This window comes from Siniperca chuatsi, linkage group LG14 (assembly GCF_020085105.1).
Source record: "Siniperca chuatsi isolate FFG_IHB_CAS linkage group LG14, ASM2008510v1, whole genome shotgun sequence".
Classification (NCBI taxonomy): Eukaryota; Metazoa; Chordata; class Actinopteri; order Centrarchiformes; family Sinipercidae; genus Siniperca; species Siniperca chuatsi.
The window spans coordinates 22,235,086-22,250,028 of record NC_058055.1 but is presented as its reverse complement, the minus strand read 5'-3'; the positions used below and the strand labels follow the sequence as shown (position 1 = coordinate 22,250,028).

The following is a 14,943-nucleotide window of genomic DNA, read 5'->3' as shown; positions in this document are numbered from 1 at the left end:
TATTTTCAACAATAAAAGCAAAAACTAATGAAAAATAAAGCTTACTCTAAATACCTATATTAACTGTAAAAATGATTGAAAACTATAAATGGTATTTATCCTACCCCAGAATATATTACACATTATCTTTGGTTAATATGTTGCATAACCTTTCTTTCTTGGATTCTCCAATACATTTGAGAATATGTAATGTCAGATACAATGAGCAGCTTTCAGCGGGATTAATCACAAGGTGTGAATGAATTGTAATTTAATTCTTACAGCAGAGGCATTGTGGGTAACCTTGTGGTTGAGATACACATGTCCCCGGTTTGATTCTGCCAGGGACCTTGTAATAGTAAAATTGAAAAATGATGACTGGTTTATTAACAATACAGATGGCATTTTAAATAAATGTCAACTGTCCTTTCATTCCACCACTGCATATACACAAGAAAGTCAAAAAATGCAGTAATTTGTTTTATTAAATCAAAATATTTGTACTTCACAACACATGAAAACATGGTGGATTGCACACAGAAACACAGGTACACTAGAACTACTGTAGGATTACACAGTAGAAAGGGACACGCTGTACTGCATTCATTTGCTCAGCAGTCAGTTGCTTTACTCCTCACAACAGTATTGACTTTTTAGTGAGGCATGTTTGTATTAATTAATGTTACAAAGTATCAATTCAAAATATTACAAAGTTACATTAAACATAAAAGGTCCAAAGACTGGCCTTAAAATAGCAGACATGGTTCATTCACATACAATTATTCACATCAAATATGTACATTTGAGTCCTATTCATAAAGGCCACTGACTTTATTTGTTGGTAAAACCTGCATTAATTATTTTTTTGCCACTTGGGGGCAGCACAAAAAGCTGTAAACACAATCCTGACATATTTTTAAATTACCTTATAAAGTCTTTATAACAAACTGGCAACAAAAAAAAAAAGAATCATTTGGAGTTAATATTAATCAGCATCTTTTTACTACAGCTGAACAGGAAGGAAGCACAACTAAAATCATACCCGAACCATGAGATTAAACTGTGCCAAGGACTCAATTAAAACCACAGACTAAAGGGACCATAAAACAAGACCTACAATGAAATGCCTGAGGCCAATCACAGCTGCATTTTCAGCCCATGTTGCATTATTGTAATTATGTAGACTTAAATATAGTGTTGTGGTCTGTTTCAAATGTTTACAATGTTCCTTTTTTTATGACCAATTTCCAGTAAGTCATTACATTGAATAGATTGCCTCACCATTTGTGAAATTGACAACATGTTTCATGGTTGGACTGGACATTTTACATGCTGTATCTTTTAAGATACAAAAACAAAGAATTATGTGTCACATAGTGACAATTGAAACTTCCCTTGGCTACGCTAATAATCCCAACAACAGCAACTTATCAGTATGAAATTCTGCAAATCAAAGAGTTTCAAATTTTATGCCATACATTTTCAAATAAAAATGAAAAATACTGTTATTGTATTCCTTTGATCTGCTGTTACTTGCTCTGACAGATCCCACTGAGGCATCAAAATGAAAATCACTTTCCCCAAACAAATTCTGAAGAAAAAGGAGTAAAAAAAAAAAACAACCCCAAAACATATCGCAGACAGGATCACTACAGTCTGTCTGTATTAAAATGTTGGTGTTATAAGAAACAACCTGTATGGATGTTTACTTTGAAATGAGGTAATCTTCCATCACATTTCCAATACTTAATTTGATGTCTTACCTCAAAAATACCAAAATTTGGTACACTCTCATCTGTTTAAGGATTTGTATCAAAACACCTAGAGATCTGTAAGACTTCCATTCATGAGGTGCAGTCACACACCCCGTGTTGCTTAGGAGGACTCTTCTCTCTTCCACACTATCACCATATTCTTATCACTAAGGGCCACCAGGAAGCGGAGCTCAGGGTCCATTGCTACACTGTTGATGGAGGGGCCCTCTACTTGGCTGAGGCCCTTCCTTACCGGGGCCGGCCACTCCAACACCTGCCAAAACAAAGAACACGTTAGAGGCTGAGTGGTGAGCAAAGCCAAAGATACTGCATATGAGGAGGAGTTTCATTGGATGGCTGTCCATCTAAATACTGATTTTTGCTCAGTATGATGTGTTGCGAATGGAAAGGACAACATGCTAACAAAATAATGAAATGTCACGTGTCTGATGCAAATTTCCACTGCATTTCAAGGTGAAATGAAATAAACTAATCAAATCTTGAAAGGCTTTTTGCATTGATCTGATCATAAATCTACTACCCATAAAAACATTAACTAATTTTTTGTGTAACTTTGTTATGATGATGTCAGATGATGTCACATTTATAACAGTATAACTGAGAAGCCTTTCAGTGTTAGTCATTAAAAGTTAGTCCCTCTGTACATGAAAGAGATTACTGTTGAAATATGGGTGTGTGGCAACATTCAACAAGCACAAGAAGGTAGACGATCAGACAGGTTGTAAACAGTTTAGCCTTTAAAAGTTTAGATTACCTAAACCACTTTATTTGGAGGTAAAATTAGAAGTGAACACACCCAAAATGTCAGTAATCATCCCTTATTGTACAGGGACACTGTACACATCCGACTATGGTCAGTACAGTAGTTGAACCAGGAAGTCAGTCTGTAAACTGTAACAGATGTTTACAATGGAGAGTTTGAGTAGTAATTTTACTGTTTGCCGTTCCAAATAATTTTGGCTGACCTGGGGATTTGTTTATAAGCCTACAATATTTTATGAAAGCAGAGTTGTAAAGTAAATGGACATTTAGAAGAGATGGAAACCTCAGTGGGCAGTATGGGTTTCCCTGTCTGGAAACTGTTTTTCTGCAGGTTGGTGACGTGGTATGTCCATAGCCTGCCTTCGTCATCACCACACACTACGTAGGCTCGGCCTAAAGAGAGAGGAATGAACACACACAGTATAACATCAACTTGAGTTCAGAAAGGCCTTTTACTCCGTTACTCAAACAAAAAGCTCAGGAAATACAGTATACAATGTCTCAGTGGATTGAAGTGGAACACACTAAAACAAAGCAAATACACTGGATATACAGCTTGAAGAGCACTTCGGTCCCTCTGCTGACATTTGAAGGCAGTGTTATAGTGGGGAGAACAGTCAACAAATCTGAATTTACACTCAATAATCAGTGTTCTATAATATGTGTTTTGTTTGTACTGAGTAATACACCTCAAAGTAAAGAGGTGATTTACAATTGAACTACTCATATGCAACTAACTATTTGTCCTATTGGTCCTTTTTCAGACCATTTATGCACCATTTATGTTTGACAGATTTCAAATAAATTAATTTCCCCATACCCAAAGTTTTTGTTCCCACCACAAATTTACAGTATATTCATCAAATGTAAAAATTTATTAATTAAAGTGTGAACATTCACAAACAAACTTAAATGAAAAAAAATTAGGCTGTTGACTTGGACTTACCAGGACATGTGTTGAGGGCCAGGTAGGGAATCTCAGTGTTGGCCCACTGCAGCTCAGCCAGAACCACAGCACACACTGACCTGCTCTTCTTGTCAGGCCGCTGAGCCATGGTCCTGCTCCAGCTCCACAAGTAAATGGAACCATGCATGTAGTTCTTGGAGGCTAGAGGACCATGATGACCAGTAGGTGCAAAAGAAGAGAAAAACACAGAAAATGTAAGCAAAATTAGGGACAGAAAGAAGGGGGAGCTAGGAGAAGGGTTTTTGCAGATTTTAGAATTTTAATTTAAGGCCCTTTAAGTATGTTATGTCAATTTGACACTGAAATGAAGAACACACAGCTGGCAAAACTCTCCTATTTCTGACTGATTAGACAAAATACTACACGTATGCAAACATATCACCACAAGCAACAACTTTAAGCACCTAAAGGGGCCTTAAGTTGTTTCATAGCTGGTTTATAGTTATGAAACACATAGTTAGATACACTAATGTACGAACAGACATGTGGTCCATTGGGAGTCGTGGCTTTACTAGTCAGGGACTAACATGAAACGCAATTATAGTGCCATCAAGTGGCCTATTAAAGTAATAATTAGTGAGGATATTTGTTTACTAAGGGCATTAGCATAATTGACCAATTTCCAAATTAAGTGTTAGATATATAAAACACAATGTATATCTGTGTAAAAGAGGCTCACATATGTGCTCAATTTCACACAAACTTCTAATTCAGACTGGATTATTGTTAAATTAACCACTACCTAGTCCTCTCATATCTGCCTGTGACTTGACAAAATTTCATGGCAATTTGTACAATAATTTCTATTAGATATTTCAGTCTGGACCAAAGTGGTGGAGCGACCGACAGACTGACTTTGCCATCCCTAGAGCCACGCTGCTTCCATGGCTAAAAATCCTAATTACATCCAATATTACTAACTGTAGACTGTGGCATACTGTAAGAGCCTGACTTACCCACTATGTCATCCGTAAGAAAACTCAGGCCATCAATGGTGTGGTAGTCATGTTCTTTGTCTTCCTTCTTATATATGGGAAAAGTTATCTCCATTTCCTTAGACCTACTGAGAAAAAATAAAAACACACTATATGCTACTGACTGATCCACATGTATGACTTTATACATTCTTGGATACAAGAACACATACATATGCACACACGCCTTTACCTTTTTGTGGTGTTGTTATTGTTGCCGAGTTGTGTGTTGTAGCAGTGCAGGCCGTCCTCACAGGCAGCCAGTAGGTGTGAGCTGAGGGAAGTGGGGTGGAGGCAGATGTGCAGAGGGGTGGCGCTGATCTCCAACATCAGCAGCTGACTGGAGGAACAAACAGGGCAGAAATATTCTAAACATCTCAGCCTGAACCTCTGCCCTACTCTGCTAGACCCATTACATCACATGCAAATGTACAGCTGAGATTTGTTCAGACTCTAAAAATTTTAATTCTGTCAGAAGACTCAAAGTTTGCTAATACATTGAATATATCAATTACCAGTAACTGGTGATTGATATATATTATAAATGAATATTAAAATAAAGATACACAAGATGTGTAGATTGTTTTCCAGACAAAAGTGTGATAAAGCAGCCTAAAAAAAAGGCATCTCCACAGGACATGTCCAAACTATACGTCATATGACGAGCGCCATTGATCGTGCTTATCATGGCTTAGGAAGTAACAAGGGAATTCACTTGAAAGTGAAAATAAAGCCACTGTCTATTGGCCCTCTGTTAGTGCTAATGAAGCTATGACAAACACTAAATAGACCAAGTTAATGTTAAAATTATAATTTTTAAAAAAAAAAGGGACAGTCTGTTCAAAATGTTGTTTTGGCTTAGAAAATATATTCTAAAGACTAATTTGTAGCTAGGTGTAAAAGTGACCTGCCCAAGCAGATATACTCACACAACTTTGAAGTTGTACTGGCTGTCCACTCCGCCGATGTCCCACATCACTATCTTGTTATCGTATGATCCCGCTGCAAGAGAAAAGGTGAACTGGTGAGACCACACACTGAAGTAAATCAGATTTTAAAAAATGTTGATTTTAGTAAGATCAAATTTAGCACAGTGAAGTTCCATTCAAGAACACTCCTTCAAAAACAACACTGTCAGAGATTCATCTAGAATCCTCAACAGGTGAGGACACGCTTATCGTACAGAGAAGGAAGACAAAAAAATGTGATAAGCCTAAACGCAGATTCTGTTGGGTAAATAGTGTGTCCAGTTGTTGAACATATCGCTGTGAGGAGCGCAGGTTCACCTCCCCTTTCAATATAAGACGGTGTAGTCCCTCATTCGTCCAGGAATGTTCCATCGTAGAAAAGGTTTCAGTCGTAGTCATCTGGACACTGTTTTCAGAATCAAGACGTTTCGACTCCCATCCGGAAGTCATTCTCAATTATAAAAACTGAGAACTCAGAAATTTAAGCTACTCTGTGTCACCATGGTCAAGCCAATCCTATGCTAATCAGGTACTTAACAGTGATGAGGGAGGTGCAGCCAGAAAACAATAGGCCTGATTACTGATTACTGGGCCATCATGGAAACAAAAGAAGGTCAGTTTCAGGTGAAACTAGGCAGGGTAAACAGCAGAAACCCAGGAAGACTCCTTCCTGAGGGCAGGGCTTAAGTAACACAGAGTAGCTTAAATTTCTCAGACCATTTCTTCACAATTGAGAATGACTTCCGGATGGCAGCCGAAACGTCTTGATTCTGAAAACAGTGTCCAGATGACTACGACTGAAACCGTTTCTACGATGAAACTCCCCTTTCAATATATGAAATATTAAAATATGGAAATTTGTCCCCCTGAATAATTATAATTTACTAGTTTTAGTGAGTACAATGGAATTATTACTGATATAAAAGAAGGCCAAAACTATGAAAAAAAAGTTGTAATTGATAGGAATTATCCTTAAATCTGTTGGACCTCTGAAATGGGAGGCTGTCAAACAATCAGAACTCAAAATGTTGGTTGTTTATCTGTAAGAAGTAACCATGACTCACTGAAGAGGAAGTTTCCCTGGTGGTGGTTGAAGCGGAGGACAGACAGCGACTTGCGGCTGGCTCGGAACTCCCCATAGGCCACGTTGTTTCTGGGGTGGATCAATTTGACCAATCCTCTCTTCCCACCAGCTGCTAGAATGCTGCAGTGTTGAGCCGAGGCCCCGCCTCCCCTGGACATCATCACTGTGGACCAGGCCAGGGAGAAGAACACCTGTTGGGAGGAACGGCAGATACAAACAACATCAGACACCTGAAGCTTATATATTATGATTGAATATGATACATCTGATATCAAAACTCAGTTTTATCCATATATACTCACTGAACTGACTGAATATGAAATCCTAGATCTATATATGCATATAAGTGTGCTAATGTCTGCAAAATTCATGCTAGCTACTGTCAACATAAAATATGCAAGCACATGACCAAAGAACAATTAGGAGACGTTTCCTTGTAATTGTGAATTTTGTGATGTTGAGATTTTGTCATTTTTTTGTCCGTCCTTCCTCTCTGGTGAATATAATGCGTCTCCAGAGTGACAGCGTTCAGATTCATCAGAAGGATGGAAAAGGATGATAAATACAATTAACTTAAAAAATGTTTGTGCACACAGAGGTCTGCCCTTTAGAACACTGTTATTGTAGACTTAGAGAATAAATGGACTAAACCTCTCCAGGAACTTTGTACTTCTTCATCACCATCCCCGTTTCACAGTCAATCACACAGAGAGAGTCTCCACCACAGGTAGCAACCAAACGACTTCCTCCACTAGCGCCTGCTAATACAGGAAAAGAGACAGTTTATTTCTATTTTTCTCTGATGAGCATAATGATGGGAAAGCTTTTAAAATCTATTTTCAAATTTAAAGCCTTTCATTATAATAATCTAAGCCTCGTTTAAAAAGGCCTGGAACCTGTTTTTCTAAATTTGTTGAACAGTACCAGCAGACTCTGGCAGCGGCTGGAAAGCACAGGCCCACAGCTGGGTAGAGAAGTCCTCCGAGCTGTCCTGTTTACTGTGGCACTGGAGGACGTGGAGAGGCTTCAGATGCACCGGCTGCTGGAGGAAGGAAACATGGACAAAGAGGAAGATGGAGTGGGTGAGATAACAGAGTGGTCGGAAAGAAGGGAGTTTAATGACATGACATTCTGAAAATGCCAATATCTGGGCATTCAACATTACTGTGCAGATATAAAGCCAACTTACAGCCAGCCTCTGTGAGGCTGTACTTAGTCATAGCGGTGCTTTGAAATAAATTCTTACATCAGCATGCCAACATGCTCACAATGACAATGCTAACATGCAGGTTTAATGTTTAATGCTAACTTAGTTTAGCATGTTAGCATGCTTAAAATTTGCTAATTAGAGGTAAACACAAAGTACAGTTGTGGCTGATAGGAATTGTATTCGTTCTGCAGGTATTTGGTCACAAACAGAAGTATTGGACAAATAGAACATTTGACCTGATGATGGCACTAGATGAAAATTTAGGGGATCACCAAAGTTCCTCCTGAGGAGGACATGAATGTGTGTACCAATGGTATGGTTATTCATCCAATAGTTGTGGAGACATTTCACTCAAAACCACAAATTTGAACCTCATGGTGGAGCCAGAAGAAAGGTCAGGGGATCACCAAAGTCATTATGTTTTGTCCTCTGGGAGCCATGAATGTCTGAAAACATCTCAGCAATTCACTCAATAGTTGAGATGTTTCAGTCCGGACCATAACGGTGGACCGAGCAACTGATATTGCCATCAGGCATGGAGCCATGCCAAAAAAAACAACACTTTTTAACAAGTGTTTATTTTGGATCTTTCATAGAAAAAATTAGGATTTATCCTCTGGGGACTATGAATATTTACAGCAAGTTTCATGAGAACTGGGCCAATAGTTGTTGAGGTATCTTGGGTTGCTCTGAGCCAAAGTGGACAGATTGTGGACCAGATTTAACACCATACACACAATGTGTAACCCTTTGCAGATGCCTCGCAGCCTTTTTGCAAACTATTATTTAAGTTATTGAAGGATTAACACAGGGTTGAGTATTTAATAGCTGTACATTATATTACCTGTGTCTTTGTGCAGCTCTTTATTGTGGGCAGCATGTCAGCATCTCTCTGCAGCTCTGTGGCTTTAGAATCTTTTTTGCTGACATCTTCCTTCTGTTTAATCTGGGCTCCGTCCTCTTTGGTTTGTCGCACTTTAGAACCTCTCCCGGGTGTCTCTGCCCTCATCTGTCCTCTAGTGGGGGTAGAGGGAGGCTGACCTGTCTTGCGGGGGCTCATTCTGACGGTGCTGGTCTGGGTTAGTGTTTGAGGTTTGAGGCGGAGACTGGATTTGCGAGGGCTGTCTTCACCTGAGGAGGCTGGGAGATCTGTGCGCAACTTTTTGCGAGGCGTCAGCCTTATGCTGGTGTCCATTACTGATGCAGTTTGTTTCCTCTTGGTAGGCGCTGAGACACCCTGAAAAAAGCAAACACACAGTATGAGCTTTAAACCAACTCCTGGGCTAATCATTTACACAACATCCTGAATTTCCTTTACTATCCCTGGACCATATTACCCATTATTCCATTACTTTCTAAAGTCACTGTATGGTTTCGGAATCACAATGACCACCCAGCCTAATTTGGTATAGACAGCATGTTAAAGCAGGTCATCCTTCGAAATCTTACACAGTTCTCTTTAGTATCAGTAGACTCCCTGCTCTCTGGTTCTTCCTTTGGTTCTGTCAGAGAGCGCAGATACTCCTTAGCCATAATCTCCACCTAAGAACCAAAGAAGACAAAGAGACGGTTACTAAAAATGACAGAAGGCAACACAAAAAAGGGGGCCACAATTTCTCTAACATCCTGAACTCACCCTCCATTTGGTGAAGTCAGTGACTGAACTGGGTCCAAATTTAACCTGTTGACGGGCAGCGCTGACAAAGTTTGTCTCCAAAGTGGACATTTTCTCTGCTGTGATTGGATCCGGGAGATGGAAGCTCTTCTCCCAAACTGCAATTATCTTAAATAACCAAAGACAGTTTGTAAACTGGCCACAGCTTAAAATAAAATGGTGCTGTACTGCCACGTTTGCAGCAGAAATATTTCATTTTGAAACATTACAGAGACATTCCAACCATTCTTAGCCTATAACATGACTGAGTATTATACTGGATCACTGACACAACAGTCTTAATATCATAAAATAATGCAAAATAAGCAATCCGTTTCATACCCTGGCCCTCAGATTCTCACTGTAGACGTAGCGCAAGTGGTTGGCAGTAGTACTGACATCTTTACCGTTGTAAATCCTCAGGTTGGGCAACAACACCATCAACTTGTAATTATCACTCACCTGAGAAAGAAAAGCAACATTAACAGTCAAGTCTAATAACCAGTGACATGTCATTTTACAGTAAAATAGGTGTGAATGCAGGGATGTTCTTTGCATTATCAAACTTGTTAAATAAAACAAGAACCAGTTCTTTAAAAATAACTAAGAATTAAACCAGAATTTTGCTCCTTTTAAAAGGAACATACCAATATTTTAGCTTGGCTTTTTCCAGTTGTTACAAATTATTTATGCTTTCTATTACTGCTAATGGATTTCCAAAGCAAAAGTAGCCTATAGCAGTAATGCAAGGTAGAAATGCCATCCGCCTATCTATTATGTATACCCACTTCAGGGGCTGAAGCCTATCCCAATTCACATTTGTCGAAAGGTGGGGAACACCCTGAACAGTCTATCACAGAGTTGACATAATAAACAACCATTCAGACTCACACCAACAGGCAGTTCAGAGAGTCCAGTTCACATAATCTGCATGTCTTTGAACTAGGGAAACCCACGCAGACACAGCGAGAATATGCAAACGCCACACATAAAGGGTCAAGCTGGCTGGTGGAATCAAAAACAACTTCTTGCTGTGAGGCTAACCACTGACCCACTGTGTCCTAGAAATGATTTGTAGTGAAGGAGCTTGCACAATGTTATGGTCCTTTAAGATATGATGGAGATGCCAAAGACAAGTGTGAACATGACCAATATAATTTGGTCAATATATATATATATATATATATATATATATATTTTACATTTTTGCCTGAGAATTACTCTACTAAAAAGAACCCCTCTAAAACGTTGAACTATAAGCAAATACACAGCCATTAGCCATGTCCTCACAGTGATATAAAGATTGTCCTCCATCTTGAGCTCTTCCAGACTGCTTAGGGACTCCAGAGTGGTAACATCCTCCATCTGGTTGTCGCTGAGGTCGAGATAGCGAAGCGCAGGCAGCTCCAGGTTCTTGGGCAGCTCCTGCAGTCTGTTCCCAGACAGATCCCATCGCTCCAGGGACTGGAGGCGGGACAGCAGCCTGACTGGCAAGTCCTGAAGCTTCAGCGCCAGTCTAGATAGACTGAATAGCATAAGATAGAGCTTTATTTATCCCGAAGGAAATTGTTGTACAGCAGTTACAGTACAAAATAGGAATGAGTGCAAATATAAAATTTTAACAAACAGAAAACCAAAATATACACAAGGCCAAAAATATAAAAAAGGTCAACGGTAAGGATCATAAATTGCTCATATCTCAAGTTGCTTCTTGGTGAGTTGCATATAGATATGAATTAGAAGTGGTATATAGCTATGTATGTATGACATGTAGTTATTTAATGACCTCTGCAACAACTCTTCTTTTCAGCTCAGCATAACTTTAAACTTAAAATTGGAGTTAAAACTCGAGTTCCTCAATCACATCCGCACACAAAAACACAGAAATGCGTCAATGTTTCCATGCATTACTGTTTTAGTTCCCTTTTCGAAAGGCCCCATCTTTCTTCAACTTCAGTTTGAAACTACTTCCTATATTGTACTTTATACATTTGTGACAAAAACTGATGCAAACCTTAAAAAAAGGAGAAAACCTTTAAAAAAAAAAGACATCTTACATGAAGTTAACCCTCATGTCAAAGTCAAAGTAATAATGCTTCAAATATTTATATTTTTTATTTTAAGTTTTAAACAGTATTCAATGTGTGTCATTTCTGATTTACTTAATTAGATCAGTGTTACACCGATAACAGTCCACTATATCCGATTAGTGCATCATAAACAGTATCTGGGTAGTGAAAATTAAATCAGGAGCTACTTCCTGCACATAAGGGTCACCAACACACTGTACAGTGCAACTTTAACTACAATGTGTCATGAGTTGTCACCTACAAAACAAACACAATCACAAGGAGAATAAAACCATGCTTACTTCAGTGTCTTGATTTGCTCCAGTTCGTTGGTTTTTGGAGAGCCTTTCTCCAGTAAAAGTTTCTCAGTTATTTTCTCCATTGATTATCTGTAGAAAGGACCACAATTCAAAAATTAAGATACCAGAGAAAGAACTGTAGAGCAAGGGTGGAGTATTAAAGAGTCATTTCAGTGCCTTCTTCTGTTGAAAGATTCAAGTCTGTTGAGTACTCCGCTACATCTCAAGGTGAGAACTTCAATTTCTGGAAGTCAGCAAAAGTGATTCTCAAGTTGCTTTTTAGTTGTAGCAGGAATAACAGATACCCTGTGAAGTATTTGGCCACTAGTGGACCTCTGGAGCAATGTTTTGATTTTATGTGTGTGTATCTCATGCTCTACCAGTACACACATGAGAAATGTGTGTATGCACACAAGCACATGGGTGAAGCAATGCACATTCCTGTCAACGGTTTCACACAGTTCCCCGATAGGCAGTTGGTGGCAGTAACGTGTCAATAAATGTAGCAATGCACCAGCAAAAGGCAGCGAAGTAGAAAATATTATTATAAGCAATGCAGAATCCAACATTTATTAACATGTTTTAGACTTATAAAGGATTGAAATGTATTCATTCATCAACACGACTGTTAAGCCTAAAAAATACACACAATGCCTTTTGGTGAGAAAAACACTGAATGTAAACATACACAATGAGAACTACACAGTGTAGCTCTAATTGACCAAGGGCAGTGGTTCCCAACCTTGACATACTCCTACAGCCCTATTAGATGAGTTCAAGAACCCCTTCATCTATATCACCTCGATATGTTCTAAATACGCTCATTTGAATCAATTTTATACTAGATGTTTTAACATTATTATATTATTGTTGTTTAGGCTCAGCCTCTTTGCTTCAGTGGGTTCGAGTTCAGGTTTGCATTCGTGCTACTGCCACATGAAGAGGCCTTTGACGTGGTGTTAAAGCATGTCCTGTGGAATCTGCCTATTGTTGGTGGTAGTTTGTAGGTTACTGTGGCAATAAATATACTTAAGCTCGACCTCACAATTTGTAATCCTATTTGCGTGTTAAAAATCCACCTAATCACAAATATGTGGATAAAAATCATAATTTCTACTTTTTCAAATTAGCTGAACTACTCCACTACTTTTCCACATACCCTCTGGCAACTGCAGACGTAACGTTACCCCCTGGGGTACGTTAGTTCCCCCGGCTGGGAAAGAAACACAGTCCTGTGTTGTAGAATGAAAAATAAATGTACTTTGAACCTTGAATTACTAGACTTCACAGGTTTTAACAAATCAAACCTTGTAAAATGCAGCCATTGTTCATATTTTCCTCAAAATGACTGCCTCATATAAAATTTGTGCTCTGTCAGTCTTCTTTTCAAATCTCCCACTTCTAAATACATACAATGGTTAAAGTAAAGTGTGGTTGTTTTCCTTTGTACTGGCATGAGTGGTACATTGCATGGGATCCTCTGCTTTGTCGTCCACCCCCCTTTTCATTGTTTACTTAGCAAACAAAATTTCTTTAAAATGTTTAGCTTATTCAATCTGTTTTATGAATGTACGGTTTCCTGCTATAAAAAAACACACGTGCATTTCAGAGTGTATAGCACAGAGAAGAATTAATTTACCTGAGAGTGGTCAGAGACAATAACAAATCAACACTCACAAGTTTCAGTCACAACTGTAGGTTTGTTACCTCGAACAACACTGGCTTTTCAGATACGTTGTCTTACCTTTAAAATATCTGTATATCTATCTGTATCAGTAAGCTCTACAGATGTTTTTCTTAGTAACAAGATAACTAGGTTAATGGTTGCTAAGCTAGCCACGTTGGAAGTACCGACTGCAATTTCCTTGTATCTCTAAGCTACTAAGTTAACATTAGAGAAAATAAACTCCTTATTCTTTAGTTTTGGTGCACATTCTAATGGTTTATCATCCACAAACAAACATTAGGGTTTATGAATCTGTTAATATTCGTGGATCGTTACTTACCGACACTTGTGCAACTCCAGTGAACTCACTACGGCTGTAGAAACCGAGCTTTCCCGGGGAAAGTTACGTACATCCGGTGGGCGTGGTTTAAAGCGACTTTGACTACGTGGGTTTTTTTACCCTGAGCTGTGCCTGCCGGGTAAAGCACAATGGCGAGGATATAGATAGTTGGCCACAAAAAATTTAATAATATATTAATATAAAATTTGGGGTTTCATGCAGAACAAAGAATTAGAACAGCGTTATGAAAATAGCAAAATTATATGTGCCAAAATGTAAATACTCAAAGGTTACTTCAACGTTGTAAAAATGCCATGAAATGATGTGAACATATTTGTCCCTGTACTGTATTATTTTATCGATGTTTGTACATTTTTATCTATTTCTTCTTTTTTTTCCTTGTATGTATTCATTTGTTTTCTTGTATGGTTTATAGGTTACTGCTCCTTGGATTCATTTCTATATGTTTATACCATTGGTGGAAGAAGTATTCAGATCTTTTATTTAAGTAAAAGTAGCAATACAGTGTAAAAAATACTCTGTTACAAGTAAAAGTCATGTATTATAAATGTTACTTAAGTAAAAGTACATAAGTATTAGTATTAAAATATACTTAAAGAACTGAAAGTAAAAGTACTCATTATGCAGAATGACTGATTTCAGAATCATATATATTACATTACTGGATTATAATTAGTGAAGCATTAATGTGTAAATTACTTTAATGTTGCAGCTGGTAAAGATGGGGCTAATTTGAATTACTTTATATACTGCTGGGTAGCTTAACCTATAATAATATACTATTATTTATTAGTTGATTTATATCTGCAAAGTAACTAGATATTAATGTTTGGCAAATAAATGTAGTGGAGTAAAAAGTACAACATTTATTTCCAAAATGTAGTAGAGTAGAAGTATAAATTAGCATAAAAGGGAAATACTCCAGTAAAGTACAAGAACCTCAAAACTGTACTCAAGTACACTACTTGAGTAAATGTACTTAGTTACATTCCACCACTGGTTTATACAGATGAAATGCTTGAATGCTGGTGTTGAAATGCTTGTTTAATAAAAAATACTCTTTAAAATGTTTTCCAGCAGAAAAAGGGTTAAATAATCATCTAAAACCTAAATAACATTCATACAGTGTGTCGTGAACACGACCACACGTTTCGTTAGGTGGCGCTATTTATCTA

The 14,943-nt window shown here is 38.1% G+C and overlaps 1 protein-coding gene across 7 annotated transcripts; it reads right to left on the bottom strand.

Annotated features, from left to right (window-relative positions):
• Positions 1 to 446: 446 nt before the first annotated feature.
• On the bottom strand, positions 447 to 13,874 carry lrwd1 (leucine-rich repeats and WD repeat domain containing 1). 7 transcript variants are annotated; one of them, XM_044221743.1, is made up of 17 exons: positions 13,748 to 13,780; positions 12,901 to 12,973; positions 11,745 to 11,831; positions 10,664 to 10,898; positions 9,716 to 9,835; positions 9,356 to 9,502; positions 9,169 to 9,261; positions 8,564 to 8,956; positions 7,434 to 7,551; positions 7,161 to 7,270; positions 6,490 to 6,700; positions 5,387 to 5,459; positions 4,651 to 4,797; positions 4,440 to 4,546; positions 3,463 to 3,624; positions 2,800 to 2,909; positions 447 to 2,007 (listed from the first exon to the last, which is right to left on the bottom strand). In XM_044221743.1, the coding sequence occupies exons 3-17, from the start codon at positions 11,822 to 11,824 to the stop codon at positions 1,855 to 1,857; spliced, it is 2,259 nt and encodes a 752-aa protein (XP_044077678.1). In that variant the 5' UTR covers positions 11,825 to 11,831; positions 12,901 to 12,973; positions 13,748 to 13,780; the 3' UTR covers positions 447 to 1,854. The 7 variants fall into 7 exon arrangements, with proteins under 7 accessions (XP_044077678.1, XP_044077677.1, XP_044077680.1 ...); XM_044221742.1 differs by lacking the exon at positions 12,901 to 12,973 and having other exon boundaries at positions 13,748 to 13,874; XM_044221745.1 differs by lacking the exon at positions 12,901 to 12,973 and having other exon boundaries at positions 4,440 to 4,543; positions 13,748 to 13,874.
• Between the last annotated feature and the right edge of the window lie 1,069 nt (positions 13,875 to 14,943).